Genomic DNA, 24,694 nt, shown 5'->3' with positions numbered 1-24,694 from the left:
CTCAACATAAAAAAAGTAAAGTAGAACCCTCGAAACTCCCTTTTCGTTGAACAACAATTTGTCTGAAAAGTCTCCACACACCCAACTCCGTCCTCCAATCCCATCACCAGTGTACAGTACCTGCATTCACATTTTTGTAGAGGTGAGCTTTCGTCTTCATTGCTTCGTGGGACCTACAATTCATTTTGATAAGGTATTCTATTATTGAGTTTGGAAATAGTTGTGTGGTTATCCTTAATGGGAAAAGAGTTGAATATTTAGTGGACAAGGAATTTGGTAACAATAAAACAATGTTCAGTAACTTTAAATGGTTGCTGATGACGTTAAAGTTATCATGGAAATATGGTTAATTATGGCCAACGTTGAATTTAGATGGTGTTTTGATTATGTTTACTAGTACTTGGTTAGCACGGCTATGTTAACTATGAAGTAGTACCTTGTTAGGTTACAAATTCTGTGTTAATGAACTTCGACAGAGTGATTCCTAAAGAACAAGGTTTCTAGGGTGGTATTTGTTTAATTCGTATATGTAAATTAAGCCAATGGTAAAGAGTTTCAAATTTGTCATGATTGGTCAAAGTTACGGAAATAGCGGAAATAATCAAACGATAATTGATCCTTAAAGTTTCCTTAAATCCGGAGGATAGTTTCTTGAAGGAAATTAAGACTCCAGTTACCTAAAGAACGGAAAGTTCGTGAATTCTGGATAACGTGAAATGGTAGAGCTTCAGAATCTAAGTATGGGACTTAGGACTCACTCTTAGTTAGTGATTTTCCATATTTAATTATATATGTGATGCATGATGAAAATATTGTTAATTGAAATTTATAAGTGTTTTTAAGTTAACATGCGTATAAGTTTGTTGATGGCGGTGTGTGAGAGCGGAAAGGTTTGATGACTTCTTGAGGGATTAGCCACTCCTACACCTTCAGAGGTTAAGCTACATCGGTCGACCTGGTGCTTTCGATCGCAATGACGACCCAGTTTCATGTGTGTTAAGTTTGGCGTTTTATGACTAGAGTGTAAATTGAATCTTCAGTTTATATTTTACGAAGTTGCGGTACTGTGATGTGCTCAAACTGGTAAGGTACAGTTTGTGGAGTGTGACATACTGATCTTAAAAAAAAGGGATCTAAGGCCAACCCTAGTTGCCGTTCCCACGAAGAGAGCACAATATCGGAGAACAGTTTGAGAGAAATATAAAATTTGCTATTGGAATAGGGGAAATATCACCAATGGTCACTGAGTTATGACTTATTCGACACTTAACTCACTGTATTTTCAACAATATCACTTAACTCACTCAGTTTTACATCTGTCTTTCACTTAACTCACTGTCGTTAATTTTGCCGTTAAAAGCTATTAAAATTGAGGGTATATTTGTCTAAATACTAAAAAAATGCATTTCTAACTTCTTTTTTTAAAAAAAAGACAATTTTTTTTCAAATTATATTTAAGTTAAAAAAATCATTTTTTATTAGAAATCTCATAAATTTAAAAAATTGAAAAAAGTCTAATAAATGTAAATTGAGGGTATATTTGTCTAAACACTAAAAAAATGCATTTCTAACTTTTTTTTTTTAAAAAAGACAATTTTTTTTCAAATTATATGTAAGTTAAAAAAAATTATTTTTTATTAGAAATTTCAGAAATTTAAAAAAATTGAAAAAAAGTCTAATAAATGTAGTTTTTTTTAAATTAAAAATGATTTTTAAGTGTTTTGACAAATATACCCTCAATTTTGACGGCTTCTAACGGTAGAATTAACGGCAGTAAGTTAAGTGAAAGACGGTTGTAAAACTGAGTGAGTTAAGTGATATTGTTGAAAATACAGTGAGTTAAGTGTCGAATAAGTCATAACTCAGTGACCATTAGTGATGTTTTCCCATTGGAATAAACAGAACTTTATTCATACTTTCACAGTGATTTTATAGCAGATCGACTATTTTATCAATATGACGATTAGATCTTGGAATCACCTATCATGAATAGGGATTACCCACCTCCAACCTGTTTATCTTTTGGCTAACAACATCTGGATTCATTCATGTACAATTTTGCGAATGGTCTAATAACAAGGGATACGAGGGGGGACCTATACATGGCATCCTCCAACATGAGAAGTTCAAAACATGTTTGAGACATGTCTCTTCAGAAAGGTCTTATGATTGACTTGACAACACAAAATGGGAACAAACTTCTCTGCTTCCTATAGTATGCTTTCTAATTGATTGCCCTTCTCTATCTTTCTCTCTAAGATTCACTTTTTTCTTTTTGACTTTATTGATAAGAAGCTTATTCCATATGCATGCATCAAAATACTAATGGGTGGTCAAATCTCCTTTAAAAGGGCAAAGGACCCCCCACCCCCTCCTGATTTCAAGTAACATATACATCATGGATCCCTAGCTATCCCATCACTTTGCTATTCATGCCCTTTATGACATTCAAAACATAAAGCCAGCCACAAACCTCCTCCAGCCTTTTAATTTGTTGATTATCAACTGAAAATTCCCTGTTCCTTTTTTTTTTTTTTTTTGCTGGGACCAACTCATCAAAGTCATTCTTGGAAAGCCTAGCTAGTTCTATAAAGTTCATCAATCTGTTTTCTGTTGTGTGTCTACTCCTATTTAATCTGTTTACAGATTAGGAATGTTTCATGCATGTTTGTTTAATTTTCAAAATGTTTTATGTATTTAATTTTCAGATCAATGCAATCATTCTCAACCCTTAATTGAGGACCATCAACTTTCGGCACCTCACGTAACTACGTATGTCATGGAGTAATTACAATAAGAAGCTAGATCCTCTACCGATCATAGTCTTTTCTCTGGTCATTTAGTTATGCACTACCGATCATATATGAATTCCAAGTTTAGACTGTTTGGCATTTTTAACATTTAAGTATAATATGGACATATAAAGAAATAAAGTCTCAAATAACATAATTTAAGACATAAGTGTATATACCAAAATACCAAATTACCAATCGTGGATTTGGAAGCGTCATATGCCCCGATACAACATTCATTTCATAGGATAACATTTACTATATACTAAAGTTCCTGCACTATTTATTTTACTGTTTATCTTGAGGGTGAAAAATGACGCTTTTGCCCTTTATTTTTTCTCAACTTACGACGCTGCCAGAATTGAAAAGTTAGAGAGAGCTAAATGTGCATATGTTTCAGCCTTTCATAAACCTTTTCCTGAAAAATTGATAGAGATCCACTTTTAAGTTATGGTTTGCATAATTATACTACTTTTGGTGCCTACTACCATTTCTGGTGCAGATCTTCTTTACAAATTTTGTTCATCCACAACCTACACTGCCAATAGTCCATTTGAAAATAATCTCAAGCTGCTCCTTGAGTCATTGTCTTTCAATACGTCAATACCTGGTAGTTTGTACAATGACACAATTGGCAATAGCAATGACAGAGTCTACGGACAAGCACTTTGTAGAGGGGATTTGAACTCCACAGTTTGTCAGAACTGTGCTCATGATGCAAGCCAAGAAATCTTCAAGAGTTGTAAAACTGAAGAAGCAGTTATGTGGTATGAACTATGTCAAGTTCACTATTCATTGTCATGTTCTTGTAATTGATGTTCTATGCTGGGAAGTATCCTAAAAAGAATAAGCAGGAGAAGAATGTATCGATCCGAATCAATTAGATGATATTTTGAAGAACTTAATGACAAAGCTTTTGGAATTTGGACCAGTCTTCCTATAATACTTCTAAGCATATGTATGCAACCGGGGATACGAAATTTTCAGGAAAGCATTCTATTTATGGCCTACAACAGTCCACTAGAGACACTAATGGAAGTGAATGCCATTACTGTTTGCTTATGATCTTGCTGAGTAGATGACAAAACTACTTATTTAAGTTCTAACATCATTTTGTTAAATTCTAGAAACATTACGATTTCTACTATTAAAACTGTAAATAATAACAAATCCCCGCGGCATAGCGCGGGAACTGTTCCTAGTGTGTTCTATACATATTACAGAGATGGAGTACATCAGAGAGCCTCAATATAGAGCCCTTAAATCCCCTATTTCACATTTATATTCTTAACAACTCCATATTGATTGTTCAGTTTATGGTAGATTATGATCATGATCCGCAGAAGTAGCAGTAGCAGTAGTAGTGCTATATCTATAATGGTCTTGTTGTTGTGCCCCTGATGATGATGAAGATGGATTGTGACAGTACCACTTAGACCAAAACAGATAGTTGAGGAAGTTGAGGAAGCTAAGCCCTGCCAACAGCCAGTAGAAAAGATCCAATCTGTCCTTGTTCAGATCATTATCACTAAGCCAACCACCATGAGTACCCGATGATGAAGATGAAGAGGTGATCTGATTCACCAGAGAGACCAACAGTGAACTTAGATAAAACCCGAATGAATACGAGCAGTATGTCACTGCTGTTAAAAATGCTTGCATCCGGCCTTTCAAGGATTGCTTGTAGAAGAACTCAATGAGGCCGACTGCTGTCAACATCTCCGATAACCCGAAGATCAAGAACTGCGGCGTGATCCAGAAAATTGACAATGTCTTGTTGGACGTCACGGCCGCTTCCCTTCTCTTCTGCTCCATGACAGCGGCTGAGATCATGGAAAACGTGGCAAAGAACAGGCCGGCCCCTATTCTTTGTAATGGGGAGATTCCTGATTCGTGTCCGGTAAGCTGTCTTGCGAAAGGGACAAAGAAAGCGTCGTATACAGGGACTAGCAAGATGAGGATGATGTAAGGAATCGACTGAAGTGAGGCTGGAGGGATATGGAAAGATTTGGTGAGTTGGGTGTCCATAGCACTTCCTTGTTGGACTGAGAAAGTTTGGAGCTGAGCCAAAATGGTGTTGAAAACTATTGTGGAAGCAAAGATTGGAATCACTGAGAGAAGTATTTTCACTTGCTTCACTTGTGTAACTGTGCACAATCTCCATGGACTTTCCTTTGTGTTTGTGCCATCTTCAATCTTAATGCACGCCTTGTCCAAGAACCTGATATATTTATTATTGTCAATATAGTTAACTTAGGAATCTCAAATTAGGATGAGAAGAAGAGCTGGAATGTAGCTGTAAAATCATTGTTCTTTTGTTTTTTTTTTAATATTTTTATTTACCTAAATTTTTCAGAGTGAAGAAAAGGGCCAACGTCAGAAGAGAAAGCGGAGTTGTCATTTGGCACATTGTTTTGGCTTCCATGGAGCAAGTGAGGATTGGATGGACAAACTTGCTTTCTCTTTAGTATTGCAGCCACAAAAACCTGAAATAAAAGAAATTAGACAAGGTATGGTCATGCATGAGTCAGCAAACATCAATAGTATACTCATTATTTTGTCTACTTGTAAGAAGATTATGTTATTCAACAACCAATGTTATAATTTCCCTGTTATATTCGTGAGCAAACAAAATTGCTTACCTACACATGCAAACCGAATAGTACAAACCAATCATATACAAACTAAATATCCTATTGATGTTTGGCACACAAGAAAAAATTATAACAAAGTTACATTCCTGTTTGGTAAGTGGTAAAAATCTTACTTGAGCAATGGGGGTGAAAATGCTTCGTTGAGGTGGCCTGTTTCTGTAATAGAGGGTACCGGAGACCAAGCAGATGAGTCCCAGAGCCATGGCAGCCGCAGAGACTCCGAAGCCAACATCCATTCCGGAGTGAGTTTGGACCCAAACAAGAAGCGTGAGGGCGATGAGTTCTCCCACGGAGAAGGCAAAATAAGCAGCATTGAAGTAGGTGGAGAGTTTCGTGGATTGTTTTGGGTTATCTGCAGGGTTGAACTGGTCAGCTCCATGAGCAATCATGTTGGGTTTGACACACCCACTCCCTAATGCCACCAAGTAGAGAGCTACGAAAAAGATCAATGCCTTGAACCCTTTTGCTTCTTCACAGTAGTCTTCTCCAACAGCTGTGTTGCTGTTGCATGGTGGTGGCTTTAGCTGCGGAAGATGAGCTTGGACTGACAATAATATGAAACCCTGCAAATGTGTTAAGAACGAATATGAATCTTAAACAATAATGAAGTTATTCATTAAAATTAAAGTATTAATCCCAAAAACTAATCCTTAGTTTCCACAATTAGGGCTGTTGGGCTATGATTGATCAATAATGTATACTGTTAAAGCCACAATTATACTGTAATAGTATGCAAAAGAAGTAATGTCAAATATATACTAATGTTTAAGTGCAAGTCCGTGACTGAAAGCAAATTATTTCATACTACGAACAAATAAAAAAAATGAAACAGCTGATCAATGATTTTAGTTACAGAAAATTGGTGTCGCTATCTTCTTAGCTAAAACCGTCAAGTTAATAAAATATGACAGTCACTACAGATCGCTGTTTTTCTGAAAAAGTTGGTCCAAACCGGCCAACTGGAAAAATTGGTCCAAAGTCTAAATCAATATTTAGTGACTGTTTCAAGAGATAAATCTTCTCGTTATTTGAATGCGAGGGAGTCACAGTGTAGTGTGTGTGGAGAGAGAGAGAGAGAGTGTGTTACCGAAAGTTCAACAAAGCCAAAGATAAGCATGGTCCAGAAACTCCCAAGATAAGAATCAGAGAGGTAGCCACCAACAAGGGCCAAGAGAAAGACGGTTCCAATGAAGTTTGTCACTATGTTGGCAGACTTGGATAATGAGAAGTGCATCTCATTTATCACATATGTTATCAGGTTGTTCCCAACTGCCGCTATTGCCATTATCTCAAATGATTGAAGCCCTGAAATTAATATGACACCAACCAATTACCTACGTCAATTACCAACCTATATTGTGTACTAAAACCTCAAAACAATTAATTAAAGGGTACAATATGGTGGTAGTTTTAACAGGGTTCAGCCGGATATCGACCTTTTGAGTATAAATATACTGTATAAGCGTATAAAAATTGGGACTACTTGAAATATATGAAATGCGAACCCTTAAATTTGTAACACGCCAATTATAGAAAATCATTCTTTTTGGGTTGCTTTGGTAACGAGTAACCCGAATGGCATACTCCGGCAATGTTTCAAAGTGACGAGCCCACGTCCGAACATAGAGTTATATATATATGTAGGAATGAGTTATTCCTTTGATTGTGATCGGAATTATTGTCGTCAAAATTTCTAAGCAAAACGACAAAAATTGGAAAATAACACCAAAGAGAGAGATCGATCGAAGACTAAGCTAGAGCAAAAAGCAAGAGGAATTAATATTCATTAATTATATGTGAACATTATCTGGATATATAGAAAGCGATGGGTGTATGTATACGTACCAAGAACAAACGCAGCAGCTTTCATTCCACCATGTTTGGCAGGATTAGAAGGTCTGCCTCTCCAATCCACAGTGACGACTACCTCTTCATCGCCCATTAACTCATGATGATGACGATGATCATTCATGCCGCTCTCCAGGCTCTCAACCTTGAGATTATTACTCTGCAGTCTCCTATCTTCTGCCATATGTCTGTCTAAGACGTACGGCCTATTATGCCAAAGCTTAGCTAGCTAGTTAGCTTTCTATAGCACTTTGGATATATAGGTGGAACAAATGGACTTTAGCTACGGGCGAGAGCTAGATAGTGAGAGAGACAAGGACATGTGAAGGAGGCCCTAGCCTGCAGTTACTTCTTGTTGGGTTATGAACACTAGAATTTGTACTCTCTCAGTCTCTCTCTCTCTCTCTCAGTGTAATATTGCTGAATTTGAGGGGAGGGGTTGTTCTCAATTTATAGGCCAACCGCTCCTTAATTGGGTTGGATTGTAAACGTAGAAAAGAAGAGGAAAGAAAGTTTTAAATCCACACGCACTATTACCACGTGGATAACACTTCCACCAGGAAAAAGGTTAATCTCAATTATGTGTGCTGCTGGAACTTGCAAATCCATTTCGGCTATTCATCCTTTCTTTCAACCTCCACTACTTCTGGTCAACTAGGCATCAAATTAACAAGCCTGCATTTCATTTTAATTGAACCTATAGACTACAAGAGTCATAGCTAGACATTTATAAATTCAGCTTCAAGAGTTGACATGCTGAGCTGCCTATTTTTTGGCCCATTTAATAAAACTTTATTAGGTTGAGACAAGAATTGCAGAAAGCATCTTGGAGTAGGGAAGACACAACTTCTACATCTCAAGAAATAATTCTTCACATCACATCAAATATATTGTTATGAGAGTAAGTCTAGGCAACCAGAGACATGAGAATGCAATACTATAGATCAGCCGGTCTGTAATCTTCTAATATGGCCTTGTATTTATGATATCAGCCGTACATATCATACACGATGCAAAGAGTCTTGTGTGCACCTTGGTCCACCTGCACCAAGGCAAAAAATCAGCATTTTTTGCACTCAAATGCCCCATTTTGCCCCTAATTTTGCCTCTGGTGTACCTGGACCTTGGTCCACAGTGGAATTTTTGTACACGATGTTCTTTTTTGCTAATGTAAGGGTGCTACATTTCGCGGAGCACTTTTGTTTATAGCCTTCATTTTTTCATTTATACAATTAATCTATCTATTCCTTTACGAATGAGACTCAGGCTTCGTTTGAGATTGTTTCGCTTTTAAAAAATCAGCTTTTATTTAAAATTTTAGATTTTATTGTGTTTGGTAAATAAATAAATAAAAGTTTTAATTAAAAATTATAAGTCACTGGCAGTAGATTTTAGAAGCAACCTAAAGGTTACTTTTAGAAGTTGTTGTGGATCAAAACACGCTCTGAAGTTGTTTTATGTACTGCAGCACTTTTAAAATTATCGATTACCAAACACGAAACTGTTTTAATTCACAGCTGATTATTCTCACAATGCAGCAGCAGCAGTTTTTTTTTTTTTTTTTTTTTTTTTTTTTTTTTTTTTTTAAAGGTGAGCAATCCCAAACTAGCCCTTCTGAAATTCATCATAATACATGTAAATATTCACTTATTATTTGGACAAGGAAAAAGTTATGTTGTTGATGCTTAAAAGTTGTACTTATGTGACACTCAAAAATAAATAAATAAATAAATAAAAAGAAGGTTCAAGGTTGCTCAATATCTTAGGTGAGAGAAGATTGGAAATCATTTGGAAAGGCATGTTAGATACATTCAAATACCCTGACCCGAAAAAGAAAAAATTAGAGTGCGGCTATTGCCACCCTACCATTTTCTTTGTTCACCCTACTTGCTCATTACACCCTACATTTTAATTTCAATTATTAGATTTACTTATTTAACCCATTTCTCTTTCCAAGAATATCCTTATATGACATATCCAATTAGAAAATAAATATTTTTAACGAAAATATCTTTTTTAATTTATACTCATAAAAAAAATTAAAATTTATTAAAATTTCCTAATAAAATCATAATCTGATTCATTTTAAAAAAAATTTCTTTCAATTTCAATGTTCTTTTTTTTTTTTTTTTGATAAGGAATTTCAATGTTCTCTATTTCAATCTATGTAAAAAGATTAGTAAATTTACAACTATGATCAATGACGAAGGGATTTATTTTTTTTCTAGGTGTTTAAAATTTTTACTTTCAATATTCACAAAGAATATTGCAAAGATTTTGATGAAATTAAAGGTAATGGTTTTGTGAATTGAATAACGAATTAACGATGAAGATAGTAATCAATTCAAATTTGGGTTGAGAAGATAAAGATTAATGTTATTCAATGAGAAATTCAGTAGTATTTCTATTTAATTAATTACTTATATATTTATTTTTCTTACATATTTGGATTTTAGAAAATTAGTGTTCTTATTAGTCATTTTACACTTGGGTAATACAGTCTTTCAATAATTCAAATGTTTGTAGGGTGAACTAAAAAAATGGTAGGGTGGCAATAGATGCACCCAAAAATAAAGACTAGTTTAAGATTGTTGCCATATTAGGAAACACAAATAACCTCTAGCAATAAGAAATGGGATGAATTTTTAGAGTCCACAAACGAACAATAATCTGCAAACTCATCGATGGAAGAAAATAGACAAGCTCACCTAGGGCAAAAATGAAAAAGGGGTAGAAGAATAAAAGCGAGCTCATCCTTTCTAGCACCTTCGAAATTCAATTGAGAATGATAGATCTGATTTGCAAAGCTGATGCACTCGTTTTCTTAGGTGAAATGGCAAAATCGTCAGGAATGAAAAATTTTCAAGATGACGTGTGCGTTTTCTCATTGTCAATTGGCCTTGTGAATTCTCGAAAAAAACAAAAGGAAAAAAAAAGGCCTTATGAAGATAAAAAGAGTTTGGTGGCTTAATGGCTAATTAGAGTCTTAAATTGACACTTCTGATTACTTTTAATAACACTAAAGGAAATAGTCGGTATGGAGATTGGATTGAACTAGTACTTGCTTCCAACTCTCAGGCCGCTATGCCCTTCCTCTGATCTAGATATTGCCAGAGCAAGTTTAGATATGGGCTCGCAAGACAATGTAGATCTGAGTTTGAAGTGGATTAAGTGTATATAGACCTATAAATAGAACATATTTTGATCCGCATCCGTGGTTATTAAACAGATTTAGATAGAAAATTTGATCTGCTAATGGTTCAGATTCATTAATCTATTTATTTAACCGATCAAACACGGATTTAGGTTGATTCGATCTGTTAATAATCCGGTCCATTTTTATAATAATTAAATATTATTTTTTGAATCAATAAAATATTATTTTCAAAATATTAAATATAAAATATTAAGAATAAGTATTAGTTTTAAATATAAAATAATAATAAATATACATATATTATATAAAAATAATAATAAAAAATTAAAAAAACTTTTTGCGGAAACCTAAAAGACGGAGTCTTCTTCGTTAAGCTTCCAATATGGGAAATATGGGATAAATAAGGGTACTATCGGAATATAAGAATATGAAGTTGAAGCTTATTGATGTCTATGTTCTTTTTGTTCTCTTACCCACAAACATCAATGAAGTATTGCTTTGGTTAAGAGAACAAAATAATAAGTATTATAAACTAAGGTTCTCTAAACTAATATGTAATTCAATTTTTGGCGATATTCTTCATTTTATTTTAATATTTTATTAATGTTTCATGAAGTATCATAATAAAAATTTAATATTATTATTTAAAAATTAAAAATATTTGTTATTATAAATGGATCGGATTAGTGAATCCGGTATCAGTTAATGCGCCGGATACGGATTTGGATTGAGTTATCAACAAACTGCGGGATTAAAAAAATTTATTAACAAATGAATTCAGATTTAAGTCAATTCTCTCTAAACCCGGTCCACTTATAAGTCTAGTCTAAGTGTAGAGGAGACTGATTTTGATTTTAGAGTGAAGGGAGAGCTCCTCCTCTCCTCCCAGAGTCCCAGTGTTTGACCCTATAGGCCATGGAAATAAATTATAGGTATGCCGGCAAAGGAAAGTCAATGCTCTAATACATGTCAACCTAATAGGCCGCTATGCTTTGATTTCCGAGTTTGTCACGAGTAAAAAGTGGGAGACAATGTGGAGACACAACATATATATATATATATATATCCCAAAGTGGATCCCAACACAACACACATTTTAATGTATTTGGTGGCTTATTTTTACTATGACACACTTTATAGCCAGATATAATCCATATTGGATGGAAAGGTCTTAGTATTTTCTTGTTCCAAATCATATGTCAATAGACCAAATTGGCAAGCTAAAAACATTTTCTCTAGTTATCGTAATCCTCAATTAACTGTAAACAGTATATATTATCACTTGGATAAATTATATTGTTTAATGATCATTAACTTTTGGAAGAATTGAGTTGTTGTGGTCGATGGTGTTAAGGAAAGTAAAGTCAAGTAAGAGCATCTTTACCAATGTTAGTTATTTTTGAGTCAAATTTTAGTTAAAGTAGCAAAAAAGTCATTTTGGCTAGCCATTTTAGAAATACATCTACATCAGTGCTCTCTATTTTAGCTAGTTTTGAATTTATATTATTTTTTAAATGAAGATTAAATAGTTTAAATGTATTTATAAATTACATAAAATAACTCAAAATAAATATTTTAAATTATAGAGAGCCTCATCTCACTCTCTATATTTAGAAGCGAGATAGCTAAAAGTTATAATGGAGAGTCACTTAAGAGTCTGGTGTAGCTGCTAAAATAGATAAAAAACTAAACATGCTCTCTAAAATAGCTAAAGAGTCAAAATAGAGAGTCTGCTAAAGATGCTCTAAGGCATTGAATATTGTGATAAGTTTGATTCTTGAATAGTTATTTTGATTAATTAGTTTTCCATATGTATATGAATGTAAAGTAGGAAACAATTGTATAGGGCTCCAATTTAGGATCTTAATTGCCTTATGTATTGTATAAATTGTTAGTGTCTCTATTCAATGAATATACAAAAATTTTACCAAATTCTTTCATGGTATCAGAGCAAGCTTACCAGAAATTCACATTGCCATGCCATCTTTGATGATGATATTTGAATGATTTAGGACCGATGATCAGGGAAGTGATTGGGATAGGAACTGAACAAGGGGGACTTTACTACCTTGATACCTCGCACAAGAAAGGATGCAATTCAGCTACCACAACCCATTCTCCTCGACTCTGGCATCAACGCCTTGGTCATCTTTCCAATAAAAGTTTTCATTCAATTTCTCATTCTGTTAAAGACATAAATTTTTACAATATTGATGATCGTTTGGTTTGCCCATTAGCTAAACAGAGTCGTTCTCAGTTTTCATTGAGTTCCATAAATACTCATGCACCATTTGAACTAATCCATGCTGATATTTGGTGAGGGTATCATGTTCCTACCATCACTGGAGCAAAATATTTTCTCACTATTGTTGATGATTATACACGTTGCACATGGGTCTATTTGATGTATCATAAATCAGACACACATCAATATCTCACCTCATTCATTAATCTTATTGAAACACAATTTTCTCTCAAGGTTAAAATTCTTCGCAGTGATAATGGCCCCGAATTCAAAATGATAAATTTTTATTTCAACAAAGGCATCATTCACCAAACCAGTTGTGTTTCTACTCCACAACAAAATGGAGTAGCTAAGAGGAAACATCACCATCTCCTCAATGTAGCCTAAGCCTTATTATTTTAAGCCAACCTTCCTAAGATAAAGTTCATAGACATCAGTTCACAACTAATGTTAAAAAAAAAAATCCGATGTCTTAGTGGATGATGTTAAAGATCGCCAAAACTAAGACATCGATTCACAACTGATGTCTAGTTTGCGATGAGACATCGGTTTAAGGTTCAGAACTGATGTAAAAACGTTAATGTGATCACCATTTTGGTGTGTTTAGCTATTGTCAAGCCTTCATATTTTGGCATTAGATGCTTAATGAAATATAGGTCTAACAACACAATTATCCATTTTAACATCGTTTCTGATTTAGAAACGATGTCTGGTAATATTTTACACATCGGTTCTCATTAATTTTTGCTTGTGGTTCATAAGCTTTTCGTGTGTTTGGTACATAATATTTCACTAGATATTCAATCTACATTCTGTAGTATAGTTTGAACTTATGTCCATATTTATGCTAGACATCGGTTTTGTGTATATATCGATGTCCATAGTTATTCTAGACATCGGTTTTTGTTTATATATCGATGTAGATAGTAATCTAGACATCGGTTTTGTTTATATATCGATGTTTATAGTAGTGCTAGACATCGGTTTTTGTTTATATCTCGATGTCCATATCTATACTACACATCGTTTTTGTTTATATATCGATGTCCATAGTAATGCTAGACATCAGTTTTTGTTTATATCTTGATGTCCATGTTTATATTAGACATCGTTTTTGTTTATATATCGATGTTCATAGTAATGCTAGACATCGATTTTTGTTTCCAAACTGATGTATTTTCTCTTTTCTGACATCGGTTTTTGTTTTCAAACTTATGTAATTTCTGTTTCTGACATCAGTTCTTCATCAGTAACTGATGTTTTTTTCATTTCTTGACATCAGTCTTTGAATTCAAACTGCTGTTATATATCCCTTTTGCTGCTGTATTTGGTACTAGAAAGCTGATCCAAAAATAACATGAAATTCAAATGTACTTTAAATATTAGGGAATATTAATTTCTATACAAAATTAGAGCTTGAGGTAGTTTCAAAAGTTTTGCACAATAAACCCTAACCTACTTTAAAGCTAGTGTAGAAGATACCACTACTGCAATAACTACATGCAGCATAATTTGTTCACAATTCATCCTGATATCACTACATCTACTACAAAATGGTCAGCAAAATCTAGCCTTACTCAAAATCATATTGCTTGTCAAGATCTAGCTATAGCAAAATCTGCAAGTAGTCAACCGCTTCAATGCGCACCTCATCAAGTTGCTCTTGGGTATATGAGTTCCGACTCTTTGCCACCCACTAGAAATGTATAGCACAACATAAGTCATAATCATTGAAGCTATTTAAATCAAACTGCTTGTCAAACTATAATATATGCATTTACCTTGGTTGAAAATGAAAGAGTGTCATCATTTATAATATCTTTCATATATCACATCACATAATAGCCACTCAACTTCATCCGGTTGTTTAGGTAAGCCCTATATATTAGGATTATTGAATTAGAAATGCATTATTGAATTTGATAATCAACCACATATATCATTACTTACCAAAAGTAGGGCTGGGATCGGTTTTGTTTTTGGATTTTTTTGCCGAAACCGACAATGTTTTTCCAGTTCGGTGTTGTTATTTTTTTTCGCCGGAACCGACTTAGAACCGGAACCGTTTAGTTCGGTTCGGTTACTGTTTCTAACCGATTCCTATACACATAGCAAAAGTGCAAAACAGCAGCAACGCTATCCCTTTTCCCACCTTCCCAGCCACTATCATGTTCAACAATTTTCTCAGTTTCTCTATTAAAGAACACAGCAAATCTAAAAACACAGCAAACCTAAAAATTGAAAGCAAGTTGCACACTTTAAAGCCACCACCATTCCACCAAGTCTGCAAATAGTCAAACACCAAGCCACACAGCAAATTCAAACATGAATGCAAACACTCCCAAACTCGATGTGGAAGGATTGTGAGACTGAACTTCTTCTTCATGTCATTCCCAGGAGATTCGCTACTTGAATGCGAAGAAATTGGGAATTGGTGTACTTAAAAGGATAATACCCTTTGTTTAGTTTCCAACATCCACATCCACAGGGGATGTGCCAGCAGCAGGTTTATATTTTTTTTTTATCTTTTTGAAGAATAATCAGCGTACATAGCCAGTTCACTCACTGAATAGAAACATACTAATTTCATAAACCAATAGCAAACCATTGTAATTAAAGGAAGATGGTCCAGCAATATGCTTAATGTAAAAGTTGAAGCATAAGCATAAACTTTGTTTTGATGTTTCATACAAACGGAGATAGAGGCAAATTAGCAAAGAGTAAGCAAATGAAAAACACATCATACAAACAAAGACCAAGAAACAGGGGCATTTATAAGTGTGTGTGTGTGTCTGTAGAGAGAGAGAGAGAGAGAGAGAGAGAGAGAGAGAGAGAGAGAGAGAGAGACAAACGAATTATATCTGCGTGTTCTAATATGGCAGTACAAAACATATACTGAACATATATTTATATGCAGTACAAAACATATACTGAACAGATATTTATAAATGTTTAAAGTGAGCCCCAAAACTGTTTAGAACTCTAATTTCTAAAACTAACAACATAAAATGAGAAGAACAAAAAATCTGAAGGTGAGGTTGTTAAACACTTAAACCACCTGTTGAACACAGGAAATGAGTCATAAAAACAGTAATTTTCATTCAGATGAAATGGTATAGGTTTGGAATAACCTGATTAGAACTCTCCAGGTGCCCTCTATATACTTGACCAAAACCTCCTTCACCCACAAAACAATCTGCTCTAAAATTCTTTGTTGCAGCTGCCAATTCGCGAAATGTAAATGTATGTGCTGCAATGTGATCAGAGCTGCTACCCTTAGACCCTTCCTTTAATGCCGAATTTTCCTTCAATGAACCTGAGAAAATAAGCAGTAACCATAAGAACCTTAACTAAACCAAAAATGGGCAAATACACACACGGATTCTGAGTAGATTAAGGCTGCAAAGGCTAGCAGCTAATGTGACAAAATTACCTAAGCAGACAATTAAGAAAAAATATAGTAGTAAGAGTAAAGTAGTTAAGAAAAACTGGAACTTATAAACCAACATCTTGCTTTAGTAGAAAAGGCATTATTATAGGCACTGAGTTCACATGGGCACATGAAACTTGATTTCCCATAAAGTCGGGAAAACTAATCATCAACCATCGTCAACTACACCACAAAAAACAAATCAAAAAATTGAAGTTGCAGTATGAAGCAATTAGAGGTGCATGCAAATAAAAACTACTGTAATCAATGCAGTAGCAACAATGTTTAGAAAATATGGAAGCACCAGACAAAGCCCACCCGGCTTTTTAAGGCCCTTTTGGTCCAGAGAGAAGTCTCTCTGGTAGTAAGAGACTGCTGACAGAAACAAAAATCGATCTACAGGGATTCTAAGTACAATGTCGGTTATCTGAAACCTATATCAGGCTCTCTTGTGATTCATATCAAATTGGATGAAAGTTGAGTATTGTTACATTCTCCCATCTTACTCTTATTGTCCTCACAACAGCTATAAAAACCTTATCTTCCATTTCTTAAAATTTTTATCTTTCTAAGCCACCATAACCATTCTCACAGCACCATTGCTTTGTCCTACATCAGTAGCTTGCCAAGATTAGCAATATAACTTAGACAGATCATGTGCCCAATCAAATAAATGGTCATGCTTTTATAGTATTGTGCTTTCGCTGGTTGCCCCCAAGCCATTATTCATATAGTGAGTACCTGAGCAAGAACTGATTCAACTGTGTATGCATCATACCTATGCATGAAAACAGACAAACTAATAATGTGTTTGTATTCACACATCTGATAAAGTACATCAAAGCATGCCTCGCAAATTAAAAACATGATATGTGAACTGAGTACCTGAGCGAGAACCAGTTCAAAAAGAGGATCGGCACCATTTCTAGCATTGGATATGACAAGTTCATGTTCTTCACTTATACATAAGAAACACGAGCAGATAAATAACATGTTCTACCCACCTTTCACAATAATAATATATACTTAGTCTTAAACACAAATACATATGTAGCAAACGAAAAATAAATTTGCCTTACCCTTTAAATGACTGGTTTCGAGATCTACGCACTCTAGGATCTACAACAAGTAGAGTTAAGTAAATCAAAAGCTAAGACTTCATTTCTAGAATGCAGTACCAATTAAATCAAAAGTAGGAGTCCAAAATAGAAACCAATTAAAAAGAGATTGAGAACATACCCAAGACATAGACTTTGAAGAATCAGAAATCGAATATGTGGAAACTTTTCAGCTTTGCTACTTGAGGAAGAAAGCAACCCAGAGTTCAAGGCTATCTGAAAACCCAGAAATTCATGGAGATGTTCATGAGAGAGATCGATTGAAAACCTAGAAAGTAAAACCCAGACAACTTCTTACCGAGTTACAGTCGATGAGAGCGATGGCTGTCACCGCCTCGACGGTCGAAGAGAGGGGCTGAGAAGGGGAGGCCCATGGAAAGAGAAAGGAGAGACGGCGACTGCAGCTCCGGCTTCGGCTTCTCGATCTCCGCAATTGGGAGATTCACTGGATTTCAGAAGAGAGATGAGAGAGAAGGAGGTGGACAAGGAGGAGGAGATCGAGTGGACGTCGGTTGCTGGACGGGGCGGTGTCGTGGTGTCCCTGTGTCGCGGTGTGGGGAAACCTAGTCAATAAGTCGTGGAAATCTGACTAAGTGTTGGGAGGGAGTGAAATTTTGGCTCCCGCTTACTTAACTTTAGACTTGGTATATTTCCGAGTTTTTTTTTAAATTTTGGATGAAAAGTATAGACATCAGTCAAGTATAAGAAACGATGTTAATTATATGATAGAAATCAGATTTTTTAGAACCGATGTTATAAAAATAATTTACATCAGTTGAAATCTTAACTAATTTAAAAGACATGATGTCTATTAGCATTATTCTAGTAGTGTATCAATCGCACCCCAACACAAATCCTTAAAGGTAAAACACCATTTGAGTTACTTTTCCATACACAGCCCACTTATAGTCATTTGTGGGCTTTTGGGTGCTTATGTTTTGCCTCCACACATCATCATCGTCCCACAAAATTTGATGCAATAGCCACACGTTGCATCTTCCTTGGGTATCCATATGGCCAAAAGGGTTATCGAGTTTATGACACCGCAACGGGTAAAGTATTTGTCTCTCGTGATGTCTTGTTTCATGAAACTATTTTTCCTTTCTCATCTTCCACTGCAGATTCCCTTCTTGTGCTTCCTCAAATTCAAATTCAAGAACCATCTTATGATGACGACATCCCTACTTCTATTCCTTCTAACACAAATACTTCTCCTCCATCGCCGGGTTTACCCTCTCTCAAGGCTCTTTCATCTCCACCTATCAATGTAGACACTGCTTCTCCAACATCAACTCCTCAATCCCCAATCCTTTCTCCTGTTCCTCCTGCTGCACCAATTGCCTCTTCGCGACCAACACGTGCTACACATGTCCCTAACTACCTTCACAAGTTTCATGTAGGTATTTCCCTTCCTTCACAGGCCAGTCCCTCATCTCACTCGGTGTTGGCTGGATCTACAAGTATTACTTACTCATTATCAGATGTACTTTCTTATGATAAGTTATCACCCAAACACCGTGCTTTCACCATTTCCATTTCAGTTGCAAAAGAGCCATGCTCTTTTGCAAAAGCAGTTTGTCACCTAAAATGGCACCTTGCCATGCAACAAGAACTTGCTGCTCTTGAACCTAATGGTACATGTCTCTTCAGCCGTTACCTCCAGGCAAGAAACCGGTTAGGTGAAAATGGGTGTACAAGATCAAATTCAACCCTGACAGAACTGTTGAACACTACAAGCTCGGTTGGTAGCTAAAGGCTACAATCAAATTGAGGGGATAGATTATCGTGAAACTTTTACTCCAGTTGCTAAATTTGTCACTGCTTGTCTCCTTCTTGCTGTGGCCTCTACCCAAAATTGGCATCTTCATCAACTTGATGTCAATAATGCTTTCTTACATAGTGATCTTGATGAAGACGTCTACATGTCTTTACCTCTTGGTTTTGGACGAAAGGGGGAGACATGAGTATGCCAACTCTGCAAATCATTATATGGGCACAAACAAGCTTCTCGCCAAAGGTTTATTAAACTTTCTTCAGCTCTCAAACAAGCTAGATATCAACAATCAAAAGTAGATTATTCATTGTTCGTCCGATCCCAAGATGGTAAATTCACTGCTCTACTTGTTTATATAGACAATGTTATTTTGCAGGAAATAACTTACAAGACATTGAAGCCACCAAGTTATTTCTAAGAAAGTATTTTAAATTGAAAGATCTTGGTCAATTAAAATACTTTCTAGGGTATTACACTCTCACAAAGAAAGTATGCCCTTGAAATTCTTGAAGATGCTGGTTTTCTTGGTGCAAAGCCATCCACCTTTCCTATGGAGCAGAATTTGTCTCTTAGCAAATATGATGGTGATTACATTCGTGATCCTTCTTCATATCAAAGGCTTATTAGAAGACTAATTTACTTGATCATCACACAGCCTGACTTGGTATATGTAGTTTATATTCTTAGTCAATTCATGGACAATCCACGAGTTCCACACTTAGAAGCAGTTCATCGAGTCTTGCGATATGTTAAGAACACTCCGGGTCAAGGAATTTTGTTTCTTCAGCTAGTCCAATTCAATTAAATGCTTTTTGTGATGCAGATTGGGCTAGATGTCGAGACACTCAATGCTCCATTACTGGATATTACATATTTCTTGGAAAATCATTAGTTTCCTAGAAAACCAAGAAGCAAACTACAGTGTCACGATCTAGTGCGGAAGCTGAATATCAATCTATGGCTGCAACTTGTTGTGAGATTACTTGGTTGAAGTATCTTTTGCAAGACTTAGGCATCAAGCATTCACATCCTGTCAAGTTATATTGCGACAACCAAGCAACCCTCCACATTGCTTCCAATCCAGTTTTCCATGAACAGACAAAGTTGTTTGTACCTGATTTTGGTAAATCGGCCCTTAAATCTTTGGCTGATAAATGAAGAAAATATGGTGCTTTTATTGTTGATACTCAATAAAATTTCATATTTATGAGATTTTATTAGATATTAACTTTTGGAGAAGAAATGAGAAGGAAAGAAAATAACGGTGATACTTATTGTTTAGAATAATTAATGTCGAGATTTTATTGAGTTTGAGGGCATTGGAGACAACATTGCACAATTAAGAGCAAATTAATTCTAATGGCGCCACAAGAAGAAGGTTATTATGCTTCGATTAAGGAGTGAAGCAATATGGAACATATCTTCATTTCGGTCATTAAGACCGAAATATTCATTTAATTTAATTTCTGAAATATTCATTTAATCTAATTTTTCTTTCCTTCCTAAATATCATGTATGTAATTGTATAAATAGGAGGCATCTAGCTCATTGTAAAAGGTCCCCGACCAACACAACTCAAAATCAATACATCAAATTCTCTACAATATCAATCTTTTCATTCTTTCTCTAGCCTACTTTAATTTTTATCGCTTTCTTTACCTTCCGCAATTTATCTTTCCTGCAATTTACTCTTCAGTCTCTTTCAATTTCATGCAATTTAATTAATATGCATTTAGATTCTTGCTCTTTCACTTTTTGCACTTTACTTTCTGCAACCTATATCAAAAAAATCAAAAAGAGAAGCAACATCAGTGAAGACGCCGAAAGTCCTTGCAACTAAGGTAAGAGAACCCAGCGCACAGTCACTTGAAAGAAGTTAGATCAAGCGCAAATCTTATCAAAACCTCGCTTGGCCAATTGGCCGCGAGTTGGCACGCCTGCATATCAAGAAGGACAATTGGACTTCAAATCCCTCGGACTCTAATTTGGGCTAAGACGATTTTGAGGCAAACAAAAGTACATCGAGATTGATTGTCACATTGTACGAGAAAAGATTCAAGAAGGGATGATCAAAACAGCTCACATTTTCACAAAATCATTGAGTTCTTCATAGTTCATGACTTTACTTGGCAAGTTGGGAATCATTAACATACATTCTAACTTGAGAGGGAGTGTTAAGGAAAGTAAAGTCAAGTAAGGCATTGAATATTGTGATCAGCTTGATTCTTGCATAGTTATTCTGATTAATTAGTTTTCCATATGTATATGAATGTAAAGTAGGAAACAATTGTATAGGGCTCCAATTTAGAATATTAATTGCCTTTGGAAATTATTCTATGCTTCGACGGTGCAAATGACCCAACACTTATAAAATGATCTCAACCCTTGATATTTATAATTAATATTTTTATTAATAACCTAAGAGTGTATTTAATATAAGGATTAAATTCAGTTTACTCCCCTGAACTTTAGGCCTAAAATCAGATTGGTTCCTCTTTCTGAAAATCAATTACGTTGGTCCCTATACTCTCAAATGACATCATCCGAGTCCAAATACTCTCACATGACATCACCCGAGTCCAAAATTTGAACTTGACTCGAAATATGACGTCATGTGCTGAGTTGGAGCAGACATAAGGGCCCACTTTTCAGAATTTAAACCCTACAAGGAGGGCAAAATAGACATTTCTAATTTTTTTTCTCTTTTCTAATTTTTCTCTATATTCTCTCTCTCTCTCTCTCTCTCTCTCTCTCTCTCTCTCTCTCTCTCTCTCTCTCTCTCTCTCTCTCTCTCTCTCTCTCTCTCTCTCTTCCTCCTCCCCCTCATCGAGCTCAAAGGCAGCCAAATCGTTCTCCACAACTCTCCTCTCGTCCTCTACTCCACTCTTCCTCTCCTCAACCCCTCTCCTCCCCTTTATTCCGACCACTGCTTCAAAACCCTAAACCCCCAAATCGTCTCTACCAATCTTGCTCCTCCACACCTTCTGCAGCCCCAATTGCCTCTTTGCCACCTAATCCTCCGCCGAATCCCAAGGCCTTATTCCCTCTCACTGACAATCGCCACCTATCTTTCTTCAATCACAGCCACCACAAACACTGTTACGCTTCTCTCTCTTCCCCGTCCGAGTCGGGTTAGTCTGATCAGAGAATTGGGTTCTCAGGTTTTCGGCTAGTGCTAGAGATTGTTCTCCATACGATGGGAGATGTCGTTGGTGGTGGTATCACTGTCGGGGATGATGATGATGGTTGGTGGCAGAAGAGTGTTTGGGTTTCCCCAGATCGTCCTTTGTTTTCGCAGATTGGTTTTGGTGACTGGAGTGGTGGTCCTAGTTTCGGAGGCAGGTTTTATGGTGAGCGCGACGACCAAAGTGGCAGTAGAGGTGGCGACCAAGCAAGCGGTGGCGGTGGCATTCATGGTGGCGACGCTAGTAGATTTGGCGATGGGGGTGAGGCTAAGACTCCTTCTAGGCTAAGACTCCTTCTAGGCTCAGTGGAGCTTCGGCCTTGAGAGAGAGAGAGAGAGAGAGAGAGAGAGAGAGAGAGAGAGAGAGAGAGAGAGAGAGAGAGAGAGAGAGAGAGTTAAAACAAAAAATTAGAAATATCTATTTTGCCCTCACTATAGGGTTTAAATTCTGAAAAGTGGGCCCCTATGTTGGCTCCAACTCAACACATGATGTCATGTTTCGAGTCAAGTTCAAATTTTAGACTCGGGTGATGTCATTTGAGAGTATAAGGACCAACGTAATCGATTTTCAGAAAGATGGACCAATCTGATTTTAGGCCTAAAGTTAAGGGAAGTAAACTGAATTTAATCCTTAATATAATCTAACCATCCATTTATGTCGGTGCAATTGCCTTATGTATTGTATAAATTGTCAGTGTCTCTATCCAATGAATATACAAGAATTTCACCAAATTCTTTCAGACGGGATTAAGTGAAAGTAAATGAAGGCAATTTTCATCACTCAAATACACATGTCAGGTAAACTATTTCATGGTGACCGGCAATTAATGTATCTGCTCAAATGTGAGAGAAACTTGGGGAGAATAAGAGGGTGCTAAAAGAATATGAGGTGCACAAAACTACTAATACTAGGGTTATAGATAAGATAAGTTGACTCGTAAAAGTTAATGTGAAGCCATTAGGTCAAATACATTAGCCTATTGATGAACAAGAACTCGCAGGATTTATGGAAAAAGTTGAGGTTAATAGTGGAGTTCGATATTGCTCAATTGACATGATGATGGCCGGGGTAGTCAACCTCAATATTGCTATTGCAATTAAGGTGGATTTAAATGGAAAAGGAGATTAATCATGTGGGACTCTAAACTGAGAAAGTCACAATGTTTAGAAAAATTGGGACCTTTCGGTTTGGGAGTTTCGGGGTTGTCATAGGAAGCCACACTACTATATGTAATTATGTATATCTCTTTACGACCCTAAGAATATTCAATTCTAAATTTGTAGACTACTTTGAATTTAGGATGAACTTTTTCCTTGCTCGTGCATAAATATATACCCCTCTTAATTTTATAGTCAAGACAATAGAGAAGTGATGAGGAAATTGGTTCATTTATTTTGTAACTTATAAAAACCAGCCCCTATTTTCCAGTCAAAGAATCTAATGATCCTTTCTCGTGCCAAATATAAAAGTGGCCGGTTTTTATAAGCAAATCAATTTCACGCCGACTACCCTTTTCACAATTTCAAGGTGCTCATATATATATATATATATATATATATATATATATATATATTGTGTACTTAAATGGCGTTCCAATTTTTTTACGAGTAGTAAGAACGATCACTACAAAGCTTTCTCATCATGCTTTAGGAGAAACAAAGTTTGTGACGGATGGTTTTGCTTCGCTTGTTCGTTTTTCTTTTTATCAAAGGCGTTATTGGCTTTGTCGCCACACACGTCCACGAACTAATGTGATCCTCCACCATAGAGGTAGATAACAAGTTATTTGCAGCAGTAAACTAGAAGAAATGAATTGAAGTCGTCTGTTGGTCGATATATCATATGGTGCAAATAATATGGATTGTTCTCGACTCTGTAATTCATGTTTGTGCTTTTAAACTGTGCATATATATGGCATTAGGTCAACCTACATCCACTAATTGATTCAATTAAGTCAACACTAGCATGAACTTGGACATGTCTCTTTTTCAATATATATGAAAAGGCCATGCACTCACTCCTAATACTACTTTTGGGGTTTTGGATGGACAGAAATGGAGTTTGGACCAACATAGGAAAAAAGGAGAGAGCTGGATTCAAAGCACCAATCTATTTTCAAAATCTACTGTTAGGTCGGCAAGCACTACCGGACATGAATTAAGTAGGGCTCTTCATTGTCCATCCCGGCCCCCCTTTTATTGGAGAGGAGAAGCAATTTCTTCGATGCTTTCCAGTTTCCACTCACTTAACTTCTCTAACAACATCTTTTAATCAATTGTGGAATCGACCATTCCTATTCGATCATCAGATACATTTATTAAGAAGCCAAAAACTGATGTATATTGTGTAACTAGCTGCCCAAGTAAAGCAAAATATATGTTGGCCATCAGCACATTGCACATGTATAGGCATGAACGCTTCTACTGCCTACTGCCGAAGAGGAGTGACAGTTTAGTTATTTGTAATAACTAATATCGTGAAATTTACAAAT

General features: G+C 35.8%; 1 protein-coding gene across 1 annotated transcript; it reads right to left on the bottom strand.

Annotated features, from left to right (window-relative positions):
- Positions 1-3,867: 3,867 nt before the first annotated feature.
- LOC112179559 (protein NRT1/ PTR FAMILY 4.3) lies at positions 3,868-7,729 on the bottom strand. Its single transcript, XM_024318016.2, has 5 exons — positions 7,292-7,729; positions 6,534-6,751; positions 5,560-6,009; positions 5,136-5,278; positions 3,868-5,013 (listed from the first exon to the last, which is right to left on the bottom strand). Exons 1-5 carry the CDS (start codon positions 7,476-7,478, stop codon positions 4,107-4,109), a joined length of 1,905 nt encoding a protein of 634 aa, XP_024173784.1. The 5' UTR covers positions 7,479-7,729; the 3' UTR covers positions 3,868-4,106.
- Between the last annotated feature and the right edge of the window lie 16,965 nt (positions 7,730-24,694).

This window comes from Rosa chinensis, chromosome 7 (assembly GCF_002994745.2).
Source record: "Rosa chinensis cultivar Old Blush chromosome 7, RchiOBHm-V2, whole genome shotgun sequence".
Classification (NCBI taxonomy): Eukaryota; Viridiplantae; Streptophyta; class Magnoliopsida; order Rosales; family Rosaceae; genus Rosa; species Rosa chinensis.
This window is presented reverse-complemented; position numbering and strand designations above follow the sequence as displayed.